The sequence below is a fragment of the Eptatretus burgeri genome, unplaced genomic scaffold (genome assembly GCF_056783735.1).
Source record: "Eptatretus burgeri isolate ZD-2024b unplaced genomic scaffold, Ebu_testis_v1 Ebu_testis_scaffold_909, whole genome shotgun sequence".
NCBI classification, from domain to species: Eukaryota; Metazoa; Chordata; class Myxini; order Myxiniformes; family Myxinidae; genus Eptatretus; species Eptatretus burgeri.
In genome coordinates this window covers 4082-24724 of record NW_028222858.1, presented here as the reverse complement: position 1 = coordinate 24724, position 20643 = coordinate 4082, and the positions used below count along the sequence as shown (strand labels likewise).

The 20643-nt window shown below is 47.3% G+C and overlaps 1 protein-coding gene across 3 annotated transcripts; it reads right to left on the bottom strand.

Moving 5' to 3' along the window:
* Nucleotides 1-389: 389 nt before the first annotated feature.
* LOC147007007 (DEP domain-containing mTOR-interacting protein-like) lies at nt 390-7820 on the bottom strand. 3 transcript variants are annotated; one of them, XM_085867649.1, is made up of 7 exons: nt 7711-7820; nt 6924-7046; nt 5387-5511; nt 3054-3232; nt 1844-2002; nt 1620-1754; nt 390-1061 (listed from the first exon to the last, which is right to left on the bottom strand). In XM_085867649.1, exons 3-7 carry the CDS (start codon nt 5500-5502, stop codon nt 1018-1020), a joined length of 633 nt encoding a protein of 210 aa, XP_085723775.1. In that variant the 5' UTR covers nt 5503-5511; nt 6924-7046; nt 7711-7820; the 3' UTR covers nt 390-1017. The 3 variants fall into 3 exon arrangements, with proteins under 3 accessions (XP_085723775.1, XP_085723776.1, XP_085723774.1); XM_085867650.1 differs by lacking the exon at nt 6924-7046 and having other exon boundaries at nt 7711-7815; XM_085867648.1 differs by lacking the exons at nt 6924-7046; nt 7711-7820 and having other exon boundaries at nt 5387-5707.
* Nucleotides 7821-20643: the final 12823 nt, after the last annotated feature.

Sequence of the window (20643 nt, the reverse complement as noted above, 5' to 3'; positions counted from 1 at the left end):
ACAATTCAGGAAGGATAGAGAGGGTTCAGCATCGGGCTACTAGATTGATTCCGGGCCGAGCTCGACTCAGCTATGAGGAGCGGTTGAAAGAGACGGGGCTTTCTTTACACACTATAAAGGAGACGGTTATGAGGAGATATCATGGAGATGTTTAAGACAATGAAAGGTGTAGATAAAATAAGTGAAGATTAATTATTCAGCAGAGTAGATAGTGATCGGACCAGGGGACAGAGCCTGAGAGTAAAGAAGAGAAGAGTTAAGGTGATAGCAAGGCAGGGGACTTTTACTCAGTAGTTAATGCATGGAATGGTCTCCCTGGAAAGGTGGTGGCAGCAGAAAAAGTAGATAAGTTAAAATCAGAATTAGAAAGGAACCTGGAAGTTTTGGAGATAGAGGGGGATGGGGATGCTGATGAGACTTTTAGGTAGATTTTAGCAATGATGGGTGATTGTGTACGGAGTGCTGTTGGTGGGGGTCGTTGTGTGGTTGATGTGTGTTTTTTAAGCAAGCCCATGACCCCTCTCCGAGGGGAAGAAAAGAAAAAAGATTTAAAAAACTAGAAAAATAAATAAAAAATTATTTCATCAATTAAAAACATTCTTTTTTCCCATTTTTGTTTTGGATCTTGTGTTTGATGGGTTGGTGTGGTGTTCGTGCAGGCATGATGGGCTGAATGGCCTCCACCTGTGTTGGATTTCCTTGTTATTCCTCGTTAGTCTTCCGACAGTGGTCTCGGGCTGAGGATCAGCTTGTACAGGAGAAGGACATTAACATGGATAGGACGAGGACGTTGAGAGCAGTCAGTGAAGATTTAAATACATTACAAGGACATTCAGAGACAATAGACAAACAGACGCACGAAATAGGCATTCCTGAATCGTGAGATGTCCATAATGAAGAGTTTCAAACAAAGTTGGTGAAGAAGAGTTTTTTTGTTTTTTTTTGCATCATCGACAGTGATAGGACCAGGGTCTACAGCCTGAGAGTAAAGAAGAGAAGAATTAGGACAGCAGTAAGTTAGGGGTCCTTCACTCGGAGAGTAGTTCCATGCTGTTGTTTTCCTGCGCAACCAAAGGGAAAAGCGGAGTTAAGCAATTCGTTCACTTCTGTCTGTCCACCCCGTCTGTCCATCTACAAACGTCCGTTTACGATCGACAAACAACTCAATTTCAAATCGAATGTTACAATTTGAAAACGAACCTGTAGTTTAACAGTACTTTGGCTCTCAATTCATCCCGGACACACGCGTGCAGAGAGCTTCGGCTCTGAGTGCAACACAATTGATCTTGTTAAAGTCCATGAACTAATTGAAATTAATAGATTCACTGAAACTTCTCCCGACACTGGTGACGGGTACTTTTGCCAGTACATGTCTGCGTACGAGCAAAAGTATCCGTAGTAAAGTGTATGGAGTACACCGAAGAGTGGTCTCCTCGTGTCATACCATGTGATCTTTGTGTCAGCTCCTCTAATGAGCCTGAGATAATTGCAAAAGGTAATTATAATGACAAAGCACCTGCCTTAACTCCAATGTTCGAGGAATAGCAACCGGAATGTTAGCAACAGGAAGGAAACAAATAATTGTTTATGGAGGAAATTCATGAACAGGTGCAACATACCTGAGTGAGGGTTGCAGAGAACGGGTGAGTTGTAATTAAGGAAAGGATTTTCACCCTGAAGAGCAATGGTTCGGGGGCAGCTGCTCAAGTCGCTTTGTCCTTGCCCCACCGACTCCTCGTCTTTGACTTGACTCTCTGCGTGGAAGACCAATCGTATAAACACACACACAACACGCAAACACACCACGCACAGACACTGCTGAATGAATGTGGTGCTCTCCAACCTGAGGCGAAACTTGTCCAGACGTCTTCATTGGTCTGGTCTGGGTGTTTCAGGCTCTGATTGGCCGCACGGGGGGAGATGGCCAAGTCGGTGGACAGCAGGTGACGCAGACAGAATTGGTAAAGCAATGTGCTGTCCAGGAATGGCTGTTTGTTGGATACTGCAGACAAGAGATGTACAAGGTCATGCCACACATACTTTGGAGAAAGGATCCTTGGTCCATCCTTCCATGGAAGGATCTTGACATCGTCAAAAACCAGAGCTTTTTCATTCACCAATTAACTGTCTGTTGCTCAATCAACCGCAGACAACCTTATGGCTCCTCATGGGACTCCAACAACTCTCATCGATTCGGACACCGCCTCACATCCTTAAAATCTGTTCCTTCACAACTACACTCGTTTATTCCTCTGCCTTTGAAAGGATTTCCAGACTACCTTGTGACCACCGAACTCGAGTACGGTACCCATAACGATACCAAAACTGTTCTGCCTTTCTCACCACCTGAGATCACCTGTGCTGTTACTTTATTAACTCCACAGTCACAGTGTCGTGGATCTTATTTATCCAAAGGAAGTGTCAATCAAACTTGTTCCAGGAATTCAAATTGAACCACAAATAATAACTTTTCGTTGAGATATAGAGAAGAAAATTAATTAATAAATAAAAATGAATGCGATGAACAGAAATGTTGCCTCGTCTGGATTCGGACAGTCACATCGTCTGTAATCAAACAGCGCCATCTAGTCTGGGCTCTTATTGAGTGTTCTGGTCTGGAGTCGTACAGAGAGGTCTATTCTGTGGTCTGACCGAGTCATCTATTGTGGAGTCGGACAGAGAGGTCTACTCTGGAGTCGGATAAAGACGTCTAGTCTGGAATCTGACTGTCATCGAGTCTGGAGTCTTACTCAGTCGTCTAGTTTGAAGTCAGACAGAGACGTCCAGTCTCGAGTCGTCAGAGTCCCAGACAATTGGAAGTTGTCCAGGGTTTGGTGGAACAAAACATCTTAACCCGATCCTTGGAATGTGATCCGAAAAACAGTGTGGTTTGGGTTTTGGGAGGACTCTGGTTTACCTTCTAAAACCCACGGATGGAGATGACAACCAGCGAGAGGGGTTTAAGGAGGACTCACCGAACCACCACCTGAACTACCTGAAGTAGTATTGAGATGAGGTGAAGTGGAAACAACAGAAGAATGTGCGGAACGAACCGTGTTGGATTATTCTTTGCTCCAACATCTGGTTTCCGAACGTCGTTGCCACATCTCGATCGGGCGCCACCTCTTCCACAACTAACCAGTCCACAAACTCACAGCCGAGGAAAGCCATGTGGAAATAGTTCCCGCCTTCCCGGTGCGTGCGCAAGAGCGGCGTGTCGGCCATCTGCATTCTGCCAGAGAAAACAGCTCGAGTCAATGATGGTCCACTTCCGGTCAACCATTGGAGAGTTCAGTTTAAGGTGACAGATATTCTCAGTTCACATTGAGCAAAGCTTTCTGAAGCATCCCTGAAAACTTCGATCATTTCCCAGAGCCCAGGTCGACCAACATGGGCATCATCATTTCTGGCAGAGACGACACACTCATGAGAAGGTGTTTTTCAAAGGTCGTGGAGATGGTAAAGGGTAAATAAATAAATAAATAATTCATTTTAAAAAATCACTGCTCACCCACACTGATTCATTCCTCTTTTTCTCACCTGCAGAACCAACTTCCACATTCTCTTCAATCTCGTTCTTCCCTCTAGATTTTCAAGACAGCTGTTCACCACGATTTCAGATCGTCCCCATTCCAAAACCATGAGCTTTTCTATGATCCTCGTTAACCCCCACCCAAATCCCTCCTCCTTCCAATTTTCCTTCCTGCCTTAAAACACATGCACACACACACACACACACACACACACACACACACACACACCTAAGTTTCATCTGAATCCATCCACAACGTTTTGAGATATCGTGATCTCTAAATGGTGAAGATTGACCGAAATTTTTTTTTAATAAATGATCGGATCCTGATCCGGATCTTCACCAAAATCGAATCAGTTCGTCCTTGTGACACACCCAAACCTCTCCACCAAATTTCGTTTGAATCTGGCCAGAACGTTTTTAAGATATCCTGCTCACAGCCAAACAGAGAGACAAACAAAACAGGGGGTGAAAACATCATCTCCGTCCACCTTCGGTGATGGAGGGAGGAAAATCGAACCCGAGAGCTCACGGAACACCTTTACCACGCAGTCCTGAGAAAAAGGACGCGGGAGGGGTGTTTTCAACTCTTGCTCATTGCATTTCCGAGCACGATCCACGTTTCTGACGAGCCGCGAGTTCGTCTCAATCTCGATATCTCTGCAGTGTCCGAGTATATAATTAAATTGAAATAAAATAAAGGTTTGACAAGCTGGAGAAGGAAAGGAAACTTTTTTTCGGAAGTTTACCGCCGGTGATGCACCGTCTTTCATGGCACACGTTCAATTAGTTCTTCGCACCCGTTGTTTGTGTCCTTTGTAACGTCCTTAAAAAACAGGAAGTTTCCTGTTTGGAATGATTTTCGATTTTGTTTGACAGCCAGGCAGACGGAGTAAAACAATTCCCTTACTCGTCTGTGCGCGTGCGTGCTCGGGACAAGACTCCGTACAATTTTTCCAAATTCACATCCAAATTCCTGCTGAACTTCAGCTTCGTGTTCTGATTCATGTTCTCCAGTCCTCAAAATATACAATTCAATTTAAATTAAGTGCACTGGTTCCTCGACGTCTGTCGACAGACAGACAGATTGAGGCAATTGCTCAACCCGCTTTTTGCTTCGCACATGCGGGGTAATCATTAATTTGGTTCATGGCTCCCAGTCAAGAGGATAATCATCGTAACGCACATGGACGCCTCGGACAAACTCCTCCACAAAGACATGTCCAAATGAAATTATTTTTGTAAACATGTCGTGGTGCTCAGGTTGAAGGTTTGAGCGAGTACAAAGGAGTTAAACTAGTACACACCAATCAAACGGACGAGTAACTGTTCTGTTCTTGCGTATGGTAGCTCAGCTGTCGGGTAGCGATCATTTCTTGGAAGCGCGACTGTGCCGCTTATACTGTGCCTCTTGACCAGTACACCGGTACTCATTTTGCCGACCTCGAAAGGATGAAAGGCCGAGTCAACCCCACCTGGTGTTAATTCATCAGCCAACGGGGCTTGAACTCAGTGCATCGGTGAACCCTCAGGACCCAAAGATCCGAAGCCAGCCACCACAACGACTAAGCCAACACCAGGCTTACGAGTAACTGTAACATCTCACCAGTTCGCCAGATTAAAACTCGAATACTGTCAATGTGTAAATTGTTCGTACGTGCACACACATACCGTGTGTCTGCATCATCTCCTCCATAATAATCTTTCATCTGCACTGGAAAACACTCCTGTGCCATCATTCACATCATTCATCACCCAAACCGATCATGCTTCACCCAGGTCCTCCTGGCCATGACCACGCCTTCAGTTCAAAGATGGATCGTTTGTAGATCAGGGGATCAGTGAAGGATGTACCTCTCATAAATGTGCCACCGTGTCAGGAAAGCTTCCACACGGGGATCCAGTGGGAAGTATACATCGTCCTTACAGAAGTCATACGGGAAGTCCGTCTTCCAAATCCTTGCGCTCATCACGAACTGCTGAAGAAGAAAAAGAGGAAGAGTAATTATTCGGTTTCGTGCGGGGAAGGATAACGAAAGGCAAGCATAAGCATCGTCGGCCATTGTGGACTTGACCAAATTCCTTGTCCCGACATGATGTGGATGACACGTCACATTGGGCTCATCCTGCTGGCTTTGGCACCGAAACAAGTTTTTATTACAGACCTTCGGCATCAAAAAACGACACATAACAAAGAAACAGTTAAAAAATGGAGCATCGCGCCACCATTAGAGCATTTAAATTGCATCAGATGTGGTAATAAATGGGAAATGTTGCTCCCAGCTTATCAGCTCAATGAGAGAAGAGGCCATTTGCATTTTTGCTCCTCCATCCCTTCCCCGGTTCGAATCCCGTGCAATGGGGAAGCACGGTAATTTTGTGTGTCGACGGATATCGAAGCCTGTCCACCGGGAAAAATCACAGAACCATCAGAAAGTGTCCGGAAATGAAAATAAATAAATGTAGCTGAGCGACCGAGACAATGCGGAAGCACGCGCGGTTCGTTACCCTCACCGAACAGAGGGGATAATGTTTGGCGTCCGTTTGTCTGTTTGTTTCTTAGTGGTAAAAAAAATCTCTTCTTTGGTACCAGGTCTCTTCGGAGAATCCTTGGCTATCTCTGGTCGGACTTTGTGTCCAACGAGCGGTTTCTGAGAGAGACTCAAATGACATTTGTTACCTGCATAGTCCGTGAGCGTCAGCTGTGGCTGTATTGACACGTGGCTCGTTTTCCTGACGCTGATCCTGCTCACCAGATTCTCTCAGAGAGGGAGCCTCGTGAGTGGAGGAGTGTCTCGTGGTTGCAGCAGGTTGATGAGCATCTCGAGGAGATGGGGATTGGCCAGGCACCTGCCCCGGGGACGGCCAGACGGAGGCTCCTGGAGAACCGGCAGAAAGTGGGCGCAGCGACGCGCTGCTCCGGCGCATGGTCCCATACCTGACCTGACCTGACGCTTGGCCCCCTGCATCACTGCTCACAGTTTTAATGACGTCTCTTATTAATTACGTAACACATCAGAACACAAAACGACACAAAACAAGTCCTGCCGACTGCGTGCAATCTCCGATTGTTCGGTTTCTTGTTGCTTACAATGTGTAATCGTTCCCCATTAATAATATAATAAAAGAGTCACTTCCTCCAGTTCCTGGGTCGGACGTGCTGTACCAAACGTGGAGGATTCTCTTTTTATTTGGAGTTATTTTTTAAAGTATCTTCCAATCAATAAATATAATTGTGTGTGTGTGTGTGTGTGTGTGTGTGTGTGTGTGTGTGTGTGTGTGTGTGTGTGTGTGTGTGTGTGTGTGTGTGTGTGTGTGTGTGTGTGTGTGTGTGTGTGTGTAACACCAATCACATCAAAACTACGATGCCAACCAAACTTGGCACACGGACCAAGTTCTCAACCTGGTGGTGAACACTGGCTCCTTGGTTTTGTGTGTCGTCACGGGGTTCGGGAGGGAACCGGGTCGATGTGAACTCTCCATGTAGATGTGTACCGTGTAGCGCCACCTGGTGCTGGTGGTGACAGAGGGTATTACAAGTCAGCTGCGGAGATAACTTACATTCTTACACTCTGCACTCGTGCCCAGAGAGTGGGAATCCCCAAAGCAACATGCACTCATCGGCGAGGAGGGGGTGAGAGTCTGGAGGGGTGGGAGGACAGACCCCCACGGGCACCCCTGCGAGTGAAGAGCTCTTTTAAAAGCAACACGTGGTGTAAATTGTTAACATTTCTCGATATTATCATATTGCACCACACAAACATTTTAACTTTATTTACTCAAACAGCAGTCACGTGATGCCATTGGTTCTCGTCCTTGGAGGTGGTTGTGCACCAAGACAAAATAACGACGTGACTGAGCACCTCCGTGCAGCGCACGACCATCGTTTTTAAACGAGGTGCCACACCCTGGATCGACACAAGGAGGGGGATGAGGGCGGCTCGAGCTGCCGAGCATCAGGACAAGGAAATGGTGAACTGCTCGTCTTCCTTCGGACACGGGGCCGTTTTCATCGACAGGGGACATGGACACGTGTTACGGAGAGAGAGGTCAAACTCGTCCCCTAAAGAGAGTCGTTTGTAAAAGGTTCGATCGTTTCGAGATTCTGGAGGAAGAACAATAACATGAAACAGTGAAACAAACTTAAAACTCTCAAATTAAAACATCCAACGACTCACCCTGAAATGTCACAACAATGGAAGAACCAAGAACCACCACGAACCAGTCTACTCCACGTGCACTCCTCCTCATCGCTCCTATTTACCCCGTAAAGCACCTCCCTCCCCCCGCCCATCGCTTTATGTACTCCGTCTAACTCCTCCCCACCCCCCGCCCATCGCATTATGTACTCCGTCTAACTCCTCCCCTCCCCCACCCATAGCATTATGTACTCCGTCTAACTCCTCCCCTCCCCCGCCCATCACCTCTACGTACTCTGCCCCTCCCCCATCGTTCCCCGTCTGACTCCTCCTCCCCCATCTTCCCCATCTGACTCCTCCCCTCCCCATCGTTCCCCGTCTGACTCCTCCCCTCCCCCATCGTTCCCCGTCTGACTCCTCCCCTCCCCATCGTTCCCCGTCTGACTCCTCCCCTCCCCATCGTTCCCCGTCTGACTCCTCCCCTCCCCATCGTTCCCCGTCTGACTCCTCCCCTCCCCCATCGTTCCCACGTTCCCCGTGTAACTCCTCTCCTCCCACGGGTATCACTTTCTGGCAAAACAACTGATGTTTGTCTGAATTCACATCCAGAGTTGTCTGATGTCTGTCTGTACACGTACAGTGTACGTCGTACACACACATACACACACTTACACACACACATACGTACACACACACGTACACACACACACACATACACACACGTACCCTTATATACACACACACGTACACACACATCCACACCCGTCCACACACACACACATACACATATTACACACACACACACATACACACACACATACATACACACATACGTACACACACATACATACACATATTACACACACACATACACACACATACATACACACATACGTACACATACACACACACATACACATACACACACACACACACACATACATACACACATACGTACACATACACACACACATACATACACACATACGTACACATACACACACACGTACACACACACACATACACACACACACATACATACACACACACATACATACACACATACGTACACACATACACACACACGTACACACACACATACACACACACACACACACACGTACACACACATACATAAACACACAGTACACACACACATACACACACACACACACGTACACATACATAAACACACAGTACACACACACATACACACACACACACACGTACACATACATAAACACACAGTACACACACACATACACACACACACGTACACATACATAAACACAGTACACACACACACATACACACACACACACACACACACACACACATACACACACACACGTACGTACACACACACACATACGTACACACACATACATACATACACACACACACACATACGTACACACACATACGTACACACACACATACGTACACACACATACGTACACACACATACGTACACACACACATACATACATACACACACACACACACACGTACACACACATACATACACACACACACACACATACGTACACACACATACATACACACACACACACACACACACACACGTACACACACATACATACACACACACACACACACATACGTACACACACACATACATACACACACACACACACGCACACACACATACATACACACACACACACACACACACACACACACACATACGTACACACACACATACATACACACACGTACACACCGTTTGCGTGTGTGATCGCACTTCCATGAGCCTTAGAAACTTAAAAATAATTCTCCAACACGAGAATCGTTCCCTCCCCCTCCAAGCACGACCGTTAATTCCCCCCCCCCGCCCCCCCATATATAAGGAAGAACTCGAGTTGCCGGTGAAGGTTCATGTCGATCTGCCTCGGCGGACAGTGAGATCGAGGTTCGCGAAGCACAAGTTAAGGTTTCCCGTGTTCACCCTCCATCGGTGTTCACCCTGTGTGCTCTTTTTCTCCGACGAAGGGTGAACAACCGAAACGTCGGTCCATCTCTCCCTTTTCATGGCGGCTATCAAACCTCGATCAATGTCCTTGACCTGTTCTCATTTCATTCGTTTTCCACCCCCGAGAATCCCCTCGAACCGTCAGTGGAACCCCAGGGGATTCCACCGTCCAGACGGTTCTGTTTCTGCCCCGTGTCCGCTCGGTGAGCCACACGTGGGGAACCTCGGGATCTCCTTCGTCTCAGCACTATGACGTATTGCTTGGCGAGCGCGCGCTCCGTCTGTCGCCATGGAAACGGGAGAATTAATTTATTTACGCTTTCCTTCAGTGATCATTATTTAATTTTCATCTCCACGTTTTGCTGTTTCCAATCTCGTGACGCAACCATTATTTAATTATCAACCGAGCATGGCCGCACAAACTACAACAGGTGTTTGACTTCAACACCAACCTGGTGTCGGCTTGGTGGGGAGGATGGCTGTCTTGGAATCTTAGGGTCCTGAGTTAGAGCCCTGTGGGCCAATTAATTAACACCAGGTGGGGTTGACTCAGCCTGTCGTTTCAGCCTGGTGTTGGCTTGGTGGCGAGGATGGCTGTCTTGGGATCTCAGGGTCCTGAGTTCAAATCCCGCTCAGCTGTTGAATTAATACCAGGTGGGGTTGACTCTGCCTGGCATCCTTCCGAGGTCGGCAAAATGAGTGCCAGCTTGCTGGTATCCTGTGTCGGAGTGACGACCCGTCCAGGATTGTACCCAGTAACCAAGGAAACTGCTTCGGCAGCATCAATGCTCCACACAGAGTATGGTCCCGACGGATGGATTCACACAAAATGGACTTTCACAAAATGGATGTTTTTATGAACATTTATGCAAAATGGACTTCAACAACTGCACAAAATGGATTTGAACAACTGGATTGTGCACGTCACGCTCTCTGACGTGCTAAAACTGTGTGACGTGTCGAAATTTCCCGAACGACCACGAGCAGGAACATTTTCATGGATGCTTGGATGTTCTCATTCTCACAGAGGGAAGGCCTGACCCGGAATCACCAAGTGAGGGCTGGAAATCATCAATATCGTCCATCGGCTCAGGCAGATGCTTTTGCTTTCCCGGGTAATTGTTTCCATAAAAGGAAGAACCGCGTGAGGACAAAAAAAAGGAGAGAAGTTACAACACAACAACCGAAGAACGTTCATTTAATCCCAAAAAATTGAACTCCGTCCGTCCTGTCACATCAAGCCACGTACCGGTTCTATCGGTTGGGTCATCGATGGAAGGTCATCACGTTAAATACAAAGTGAAATACCAAGTGAAAACAAAGTCAGGGTTCTCCAGCAGGTTCATTTGTTTAAGTTGAGGCAAGACTGGGTGGGTGAGAGGAGAGACAGTTACAAGAACCCTGTACAGGAACTGTGCACGAACTTGCCTACTTTCATGCCGGAGTCATGAAACCTTGTCTGCTGGAGCTATGAGTTCTGAGTCCTCAATGAGTTTCATTGTGATAATAGTTGAGATTACGGAACACAGCGAATTGGCAAAAAAATATTCAAAATTCCAAAAAAAAAACGATCTTTTTCGACAAAACAACCTGGTGGTGCTTTGTTAAGTGTGTCTCTGCATCATGTTCACTCTCCGTCCCTCCGTCTCTTCAAATGGCAGCACAGCCGACTCCGCTCGTTCGGTCTTCACTCGCACGCTACATTAGTTCTTTGTGTCCTTTATGACGTCCTTATAAACAGTAAGTTTGCTGTTTGACCGCCAGGCACAGATACCATAAACCACAAACAGGTTTGATTACATATTTAAACAGTCGTTACTGCTGTTTAACGACAAACTGAAAGGGAGAAAATCCGACCTTCTTGCTTTCCTCATATCCCACAGACTGACGGAGCCGAGCTGAGATCTACTGTAATGTATTGTTACGGTTGTGGAAATTCGCAAACCACCATTCAGGACCCTCAGGTGAGATATCTTCATAGGTACATGTGTAGTTAGCCCCAAACCTGTTGTATAGAGGGAATTTATGTGATCCATTCGGGATGCGATCCTTTGAGTTAGGCGTTTTTCTTTTTCTATCTTTTATTTCAAACATACATTTCAACAACCACGCCATCCCCATCACAGCGCCAACCACACTGCAACCACGCCACCGCCACCATCTACGCTACCACATCTTCGCCACTACGTCCGCTTCCAAACGGAAAACAAAGACGCAAAGGAGGGAACTGCAAGGATGTGCAGGTTTTCCCGCCTGTTTCTCCCGTCTGACTTCCCCAAGCTTTGGAGTGGAGGAGGGCGATGCAGGTCAAAGGTCAGAGGTCATGTAAAGGTGGGGCCTCTTTTGGGGGGAATAATTCTCTGGCCCAGAGCCCAGAGCGCTGGCCCAATTGATTGGAAGAGGGGCCTTGTTGTTCCTCTCTGGAAAGGGAAGGATGATCGCCAAGACTGCAACAACTACCGAGGGGTGACGCTGCTCTCAGTGCCGGGCAAGGTCTTTGCTCGGATAATTCTTGATGGGGTTCGCCACCATCTGCTTGAGCACCAGCGTCCAGAGAAGTCAGGCTTTACACCAAAGAGGTCAACGATTGACCGTATCCTTGCACTTCGTGTTCTCACCGAACGCAGACGAGAGTTTCGGCAGGGGCTGCTTGCAGCCTATGTTGATCTCTGTAAAGCGTTCGATTCAGTGAATCGGGATGTCCTCTGGAGGATTCTTGGTCTTCGTGGGGTGCCACCAAAACTGATCGATCTGATGTCTGAACTCTACTCTGGTTCTGAGAGTGCTGTGAAGTGTGGTGGTACCGCCTCTGACTTATTTCCAGTTGTTACTGGAGTTCGTCAGGGGTGTGTACTTGCCCCCACACTTTTTAGCACTTGTATGGACTGGATTTTAGGGAGTATGTCGGAGAGATCGTTTGGGAATGTCAAGATCTCGGACCTTGATTTTGCAGATGATGCAGTCATCTTTACGGAGACTTTAGACATCCTTTTGGGGGCCCTCGAGGTGCTGAATGAGGAGTCGGAGCCGCTTGGATTACGGGTTTCTTGGGTCAAAACTAAGATCCAGGCTTTCGGTGACATCTTGGATGCTGCTGTCCTGTCTGTGTCTGTTTGTGGTGAGGATGTTGAGGTCGTGGAGAGATTCACTTACCTTGGCAGTGATATTCATGTCTCTGCTGGCTGTGAGTCAGAGGTCAAGAGACGTCTGGGTCGGGCCTGGGGAGTCATGGATTCACTGGATCATGGGGTGTGGCGCTGCCGGTACCTGTGCGGGAGGACGAAAGTCTGAGTCTTCAGGTCCTTCCAGTCTTGCTCTATGGATGCGAGACTTGGACTTTGACCAAGGATCTGAGACAGAGACTTAATTCCTTTGGTACCAGGTCTCTTCGGAGAATCCTTGGCTATCGCTGGTCGGATTTTGTGTCTCACGAGCGGTTGCTGAGAGAGACTCAGATGAGATTTGTTACCTGCATAGTCCGTGAGCGTCAGTTGCGGCTGTATGGACATATGGCTCATTTTCCTGATGCTGATCCTGCTCACCAGATTCTCTCAGCGAGGGAGTCTCATGAGTGGAGGAGGCCAGTGGGCCGACCACGTGCCTCGTGGTTGCAGCAGGTTGCCCATCATCTCAAGGAGATGGGGATGGGCCTGGCATCTGCCTGGGGGATGGCCAGACGGAGGCCCCTGGAGTACCGGCGGAAAGTGGACGCAGCGACGCGCTGTTCTGGCACATGCTCCCATACCTGACCTGACCCAGAGCCAAAAACTGACTCCCCTGGCCCATGCACGGAGCGGGGTGGAGGGAAAGAGTGATGGAACGCCCTTTTCGGGAACCCTCTCGAAGGAAGGTGGAGCCGGGAACGGGGCGGGGCGAAGGGTGGAGCCCCGCGCGATAAAAGACGGACACGGGCGGGCGCGCGAGCGCTTCCTCTTGAGCGCTTCCACTTCCGCCTCTTCTTTGTCGTCTTGGCTGGTGGTCTGGTTGGTCTTTGGGAAGAGGTCCTGCGCCCGCGCCTTGGCGAGCGGCCCTGTCACGAAGGCACGGACGGGAGACGTGGCAGCGCCCATTGGAAGGTGGACCTGTGCGTCCGGACGGGGAGTGCCGGAGAGGGTTCGCCGGCCGCGAGAGAGGTCGGGGCCAGGCGCGACCACGCTGACGGTCGCGGGAGAGGGACTCACCAGACACAAAAGGGAAGTCGGGACTTTCTTTCTTTCTTTTCTTTGGGGTTTTGGTGTGAATGTCCGTGGGTGGCGCCAGTCTGGCTTAAGTAGTATTGTTTTAAGTGTTGCCGTGTGTACTCGTATTCGGTTGCAGCTCTGCATCGTTTATTTTGTTTTAATTGCTATCTGTGCATTTTTCATTACTGTAGGACTGTAAGTACGTGCCTTCCGTGCTTGTCTGTGTGTGTGTGTGTGTGTGTGTGTGTGTGTGTGTGTGTGTGTGTGTGTGTGTGTGTGTGTGTGTGTGTGTGTGTGTGTGTGTGTGTGTGTGTGTGTGTGTGTGAATAAAAATGCTTGCTTATTGAACTGTTCCCGCTCTGCTTCGTCTCTTTTCCTTTTTTATTGACCCTCCATCTTGCATCACGGAAATGGGTTCGTAGTGGGTGCAACATTCCGGTTATTAATCGGAACCGTCAAGGCCGACGATAACACCGCTCGGTTATCACTGTTGCACGGAATGGACCGCTTAAGCGGTTCTTGTCCGGAGTCGGCCTGTGGCGTGGCACGATCGCCCGGTCGACCATCCGTGCAGGTACTTAGGTAGATCGAATTTGGCGAGCGACCCTATCCTGCGCGGGTAGGCAATTGGCACGGTCGTGGTGGGGTTAAACCCCCACCCGTGACGAGCTCCCGGCGTTGTTCCGAGAGGATCACGACAGAATTGTCCGTCCGGTGGGCGATGTGCCGCGATTCGAGTTACGTGGCCGTCCGCATGCCGGCGGGCGCGAATTCGCAACGGTATATACCCCAGGAGAGGACAACAACATGACCTTTCCTGCCGCTCCCTGCAGGAGTGGGTGTACTCGTACAAAAAAAGCAAGAGAGAAAAAAAACACCTTGGCAAAGAAGTTGGTTGTTTCGTATTCTTGTCAAGCGTAATGGCCGTCACGAGTTGACGCAGACGGGTCGTGCTGTCATAAAGCTTTGCCTTGTTCTTGTAAACAAGGAAAATGTGAAGAAGTTATAAAACATCGCTTCGCCGGCTCTGGAGAGAGGCCTGTTCCGAATACGAAGGTTTTCCAGCTTACTGAAAGCACTTAAATAAATAATATACACAGAACTCAAATCACAAATCTGACGTGGAAGATTGTGATTCACCCAGTGAGGAAAGTCCACGTGGACTGGCGTCGGATTTGTGTGTGATGACGTCAGAAAACTTTTCTTTTCTTTTCTTTTTTCACAAACCTATCCTTAACCACACATCGCTCCTCGTGGTGCATCAATCATAACGTACGACTCGTGTTTGAAGATTCCTCCTCTTTCAGGTGTGCCGACAAACCTGCAAAGCACATGCAAAGGCCTTCAGCTTCGCCTCGGCATATTTAAACCTGTCTGCCATGATGTCTCCTGTCCAACTTCTATCAATCTATTGTACCCTCTCTGCCATCCTGTCTGCTATGATGTATCAGGAGGTCACATTTTACCGGGGTTTGTTCAGAATTTCGCAATGGGAGAGCCAAAGTGCTTCCTTCGCCAGGTGAGCAGACAAAGCACACAAAACACATCAAGGTAATAACGATGTCGTGGGGCAGACAGGATGACTGTCGAGCACCGCTCTTGTCCGTGCTCGAGGGTATTCTTCCACTCAAACCACCGCAGTGTTCCACGCTGGAGTGTGTCCTTCTGCACCAGATGATGAAACTACTTTTCCCAACCCTTTCCACTTCCTGCGAATCACAGCTCTCTCTAATCCAGCCACTCAAGGTTCTCCTGTGTCAAGGGAACCTCTTACGTGCGACTTGTCCCAATCCTTCATTGATAAGAAAAGATGAGAAAGTGAAAGAAATGAGAGAAGGAAGGACAGAACGGAAGGAAACAACGCGTGTTGGTAACTTATTCACTCAGTTGTATTTAGAAGTATTTATTTTTGTCGATGTATTTTATTAAAAAAACCTCAAAACAAACTGAAATGTAGAATGTGATGAAAGGCAGCTTACGTCGGCGATGGTACCCAACGAGGCACGAAAGGGGTATTCATTGAGTTCCAAATAGAATCATCGATGGCAGGCTCCATGGGAAACACCTGTTTCGTTTGGGGCAAAATGGGAGAGTTTGTTAAATTCCACATCAACAACACACTTGACAGCCCTCAACACCTTCACAGCAAGAGCTGGAGTGGTGCATGGGTTCGTGAATCCGAACAGTTAAGAGGTGAAGCATGGACATCACATACTGCGAATGAATATTATCAAATGAGGTGTAAACCGTCCCTCCTTTTACGTGGGACGGTTTCTCCGGATGCAACTTTCACGTGGGGACTGAGAATTCGTTTGTCGGCTTCCACTGGACGAAATGGGCCCCAAATTTCAGAAATAAATCCTTTGTAAGTCGAGATGACATGTTCCATGTTTCAGCAACGTCCATTTCCACATTCTTGAGTTTTCAACAAAAACTCGAAATCAACGTTGGTGTCTGTCAGTCTGTCTGTCCGTCCGAAATTTGTCGGCGCTCATATCTCAAAGGTTATCCATTGAAACGAGTTGACACTTGGAATATACATTGGACAATGCGTCTAATTAATGGCTTTACAAACAAACAAGCCGGTAGGCGGACATGGGTAGTTGACTACCCAATAGAAACTGATGCGATGGGCCCGTTCGATGGGGATGACCTGAGGATTAAGCACAAGAAAATTCATGATTCGAGCTTCAAGGGTTAATGCTGCAGATTGTTTTTTCGTTAAAATACCCCCACATTTAGAGGTTTTTCGGCCGTTGCTAGGCAACGGATGGGGTCCATAGCAACAGTTCTTTCTCACACATAACGAGGACATACTATGAACCTACCATACCAGTTTCATGTATATCTGACTCATAGTCTCTGAGATATAACGAACTTCGTTTTTTTATTTTTGACCAGGGTTCATTCAAAGTCTATCTTCTCCGACAGTTTTCTATTCATAGGATCCGGCTGGAAATTTTTGACAATATGGCTGAATGTACTGCCCACAGTCGCTCGTGGCCCGATTTTTGATTTTCGAAAAAACATATTTTTGAGATTTTTTTGAAAATTTCAATGGTCCGTTGCTGGGCAACGGATGGGTCCATAGCAACGGTTCTCATTTGCACACAACTCGGTCATGGTATGAACCTACCAACCAAGTTTCATCGAAATCGCCATTGCATTAACGGACCACTGGACCGAACAGACATACAGACAGACAAGCCGGTAGGTGACATGGCCGCACGCTCTAGTCACAGCCCTCTTAGTTTGCGCCCAGAAACCCGCCTTGTGAAATTTCAGGCATGTTTCCAAAGAGACTCTAACAAATGGCAGCCCTGGTAATTCCATTTATATATTCGCTAAAGATAATATTTTTTTATATGATGCTGTAAGACATTCTCCTTGAGCACAAAAAAGAACAGGTCCCTCGGAGGTATTGATTTTTTTTTGTACAGTCCACAATAAGTGTACAATAATGTACGATAAAGTATTTTAGCTGTTGCTAAGCAACGGAGGTGTGCATAGCAACCATTCATTTTTGTGTACATGCAAGCCACATTGTACACATTTCACCCAAGTTTCATCAAAACCAGACTCTTTGTCTTCGAGATATTCGCAATTAACCGTTTCTGAAATGTTTGACATGTTTTCACATTGATTCAAAATATCTTCCTTGTTTCATTCAATTTTACAATCTTCCAACACCAAAATATATATATATATATATATATATATATATATATATATATATATATATATATATATATATATATATATCCTGTATAACTTCTCTGATTGACGTCCAATCCACAACTCCAACAGTCCTTTGAACCTCGAAAGGACGCTGTGCTGACGCACACGCTCACGAGCATTGCGTGACCAATTGCGTGACCAAGGACCAAGCCGTCCTTCACGGGGACAATTCTCAGTTTTCTGCTGCGCCTGCAAACACCCGAGCTTCGTCACGAGCAGACTGGCTTCGTCTGTGGTTTGGTTTAAATTTCCAAATATTATCACATTTTAATCTCGACTCATGTTCTTTCGATGGATGGTACACCGATTTGAGCGACCACTCCTTCTGGTCCCGCCGGAGTTATTTCTTGAACCGGGAAGGCAGAGGCTGTGGCCAGCAGCCCGATACCTTCCAGGTTCGGAGAGTTGGTGTGTTATCCACAATATGCAAGTGAGTCACCCGCATGGATTCCCTTGGTTCCCGCCAAGGGAATGCACTGCAGTTGGATGGGCGAGGCCCTGTGTTTTCTCAACTTGTTCTTTTAATCTTTACACTTTATTTGCTTCTTCACATTTTCAGCATTATTTATTTGTTGTGCTTCTTCCTTACACATCTTACAAACTTCAAGTCTGGTTCGGGCTTAGTCACATATGGATATCTTAACGAATCTTATCTTGGGAATGCATATGGGTACTTTTATGTATTCATTCGTACCATAATTCAAATTGATCACATGACCGAGGTCCATAATTTCGTTACAGCTTTATTTTTCCACTTTTCCTTGATCCTTCCGAGAGTATTCTTGGGCCGGTCAGTATTTTTGCCTGGGGTGTTCTCGGGCTGGGTCGGGCGTCTTTCACACCTTCCCACGGACCCTCACACTCCCTTGCACACCTTCCGCACCCTCAATCTCCCAACGGAAATACCTTGGGTTGGGTCAGGAGTTTTTTTCACATTCTTTCCCTTCCCTAAATCTCCCGTTTGGACCCTGTCCCCGGAGATGTTCTTGGGTTACCCTTCCCTGGGTTTCCCTCAACCTCCCAATGGACCCTAACCTTCCCGGGGTACCCCCCTTTTGACGTGTACAAAAGCTCCTTCTTCCCTTGTTCTTTTAAGATGAGGACAGATCACAAAGAGAGAGAGAGAGAGAGAGTAGCGAACCCATATCGCCAGTGAGAGAAAGGAGGCAGCTCTTTTCTTACCTTATCTAAAGCTGGCCGGCTCTTTCCTTCTTTGTCTCACAAGGGGAGTTCGCCCCCCTGCCCCCTGTGATCCCGACTGATCCTGTCCATGACGCCAAATGTCGAGATCAGGTTCCAAGGCTGATTGAGATCGAGCAATGGCCACACTGATCATGGTAGAGAAGAGCTTTAATTCACATCAAAAATGTATACATGAGAGAAAGTGAGACACAGAATACCCACAGTAGACCAGTTCAATCTAACTCGAGCGAGCTGAGCAATTTGGTTTGCCTTTTATCTGTTTCTCCATTCCCAGAGATCATTTTCCTTTGAAGTGGAAAAGCCTATGGATCTTCCATTAGCAGGAAGATCTGTTTTTGGTCAATGTTCCCTAAGAATACCAAGGGTGACAGGAAGACTATTATCACAGCATTCCATCTTTTTGCTCTGCTTGCCAGATGTTCAGCAGTAAAGATTAATCAATAAATGCTTGTAGCCTTTTTTAAAAGGTTACTTTCGACCGTTTAAAGTAATTCCACCAAACATGGCTGTTTTTCAGTGTTGGGAGATGTTCAACAGCTCCACAGATACACACACACACACACACACACACACACACACACACACACACACACACACACACACACACACACACACACACACACACATACACACACTGTACACACACACACACACACACACGTACACAGGTGGATACACACACATACCCATACACACATACACACACACACATATACTGTAAACACACACACAAAGGTGGATACATACATACACACACATACACACACACACATAAACTGTAAACACACACACAAAGGTGGATACATACATACACACACATACACACACACACATAAACTGTAAACACACACACAAAGGTGGATACATACATACACACACATATTGTTGTGGTGCCCGGGTTCAGTGGTAAGGACGACCGCCTGATGGAACAGTCGGGCCGTCTCCCACCGAACACCAGAATTAAAAGGTCGTCACCCCGGATAACTCCGGAGTCGACAGGTCACTTAAACTCTTAAAGGACCGTGGTCGCCAATATTTTGATGGCGTGAGGTCGGGTCTACTTGTCCATTCCAATTTACTTGAGTACTCACGCCGTCGAGCTACCGGGGAAGCCACACCCTTGGCCGACTCTGTCCGAAACGAGTCGCATGTCCCGACTTGGGTCTGGTGTAACCGAGCGGGAGTTACCAGAGCCGCGCCGCTCCAAATGAACACTTACAGCACAGACGGCCCCACTATTTCTCAAGCCCGCACCGTGCTAGGCCAATGGAAGAAATGACAGGCAACGAACTGGAACATTTAACACGGGGTTTATTTATAATGGGGAGAGGGAGACAAAGAGCAGAGTTATCCGAATAAAAGAAATGCAATTTACAATGAACACAGGCACCTAACATTCTCTACTTACAGGACGGACGCCACAGACACACACACACACACACACGACACACACACACACACACAGACACACACACACACACACACACACACACACACACACACCCAAAAGAAATGGGGCCGGTTGGCCTTTATTTGACCCTTCAGCTTCGGGAGGGAAGACGAGCTGAGGGTAAAAGTTCGGTCGAGCACTTTTCCGTCTCATGCGGTCTGGTCGAGACGAGCTGGTTCGGGGGGGGGGCTCAAACCCACACCTTCGTCGCCGCACCAAGCACCAGGGACCGGCAATGACGCAACGGACGCTAGCCAGCACGAGAACGGATGAGACGAGACGAGCACTTGTGGGCAAGACGAGAACGCCAGCAGGCATGAGAAGCACACTGTGTTATTACACGTCATATGTATATATATATATATATATATATATATATATATATATATATATATATATATATATAT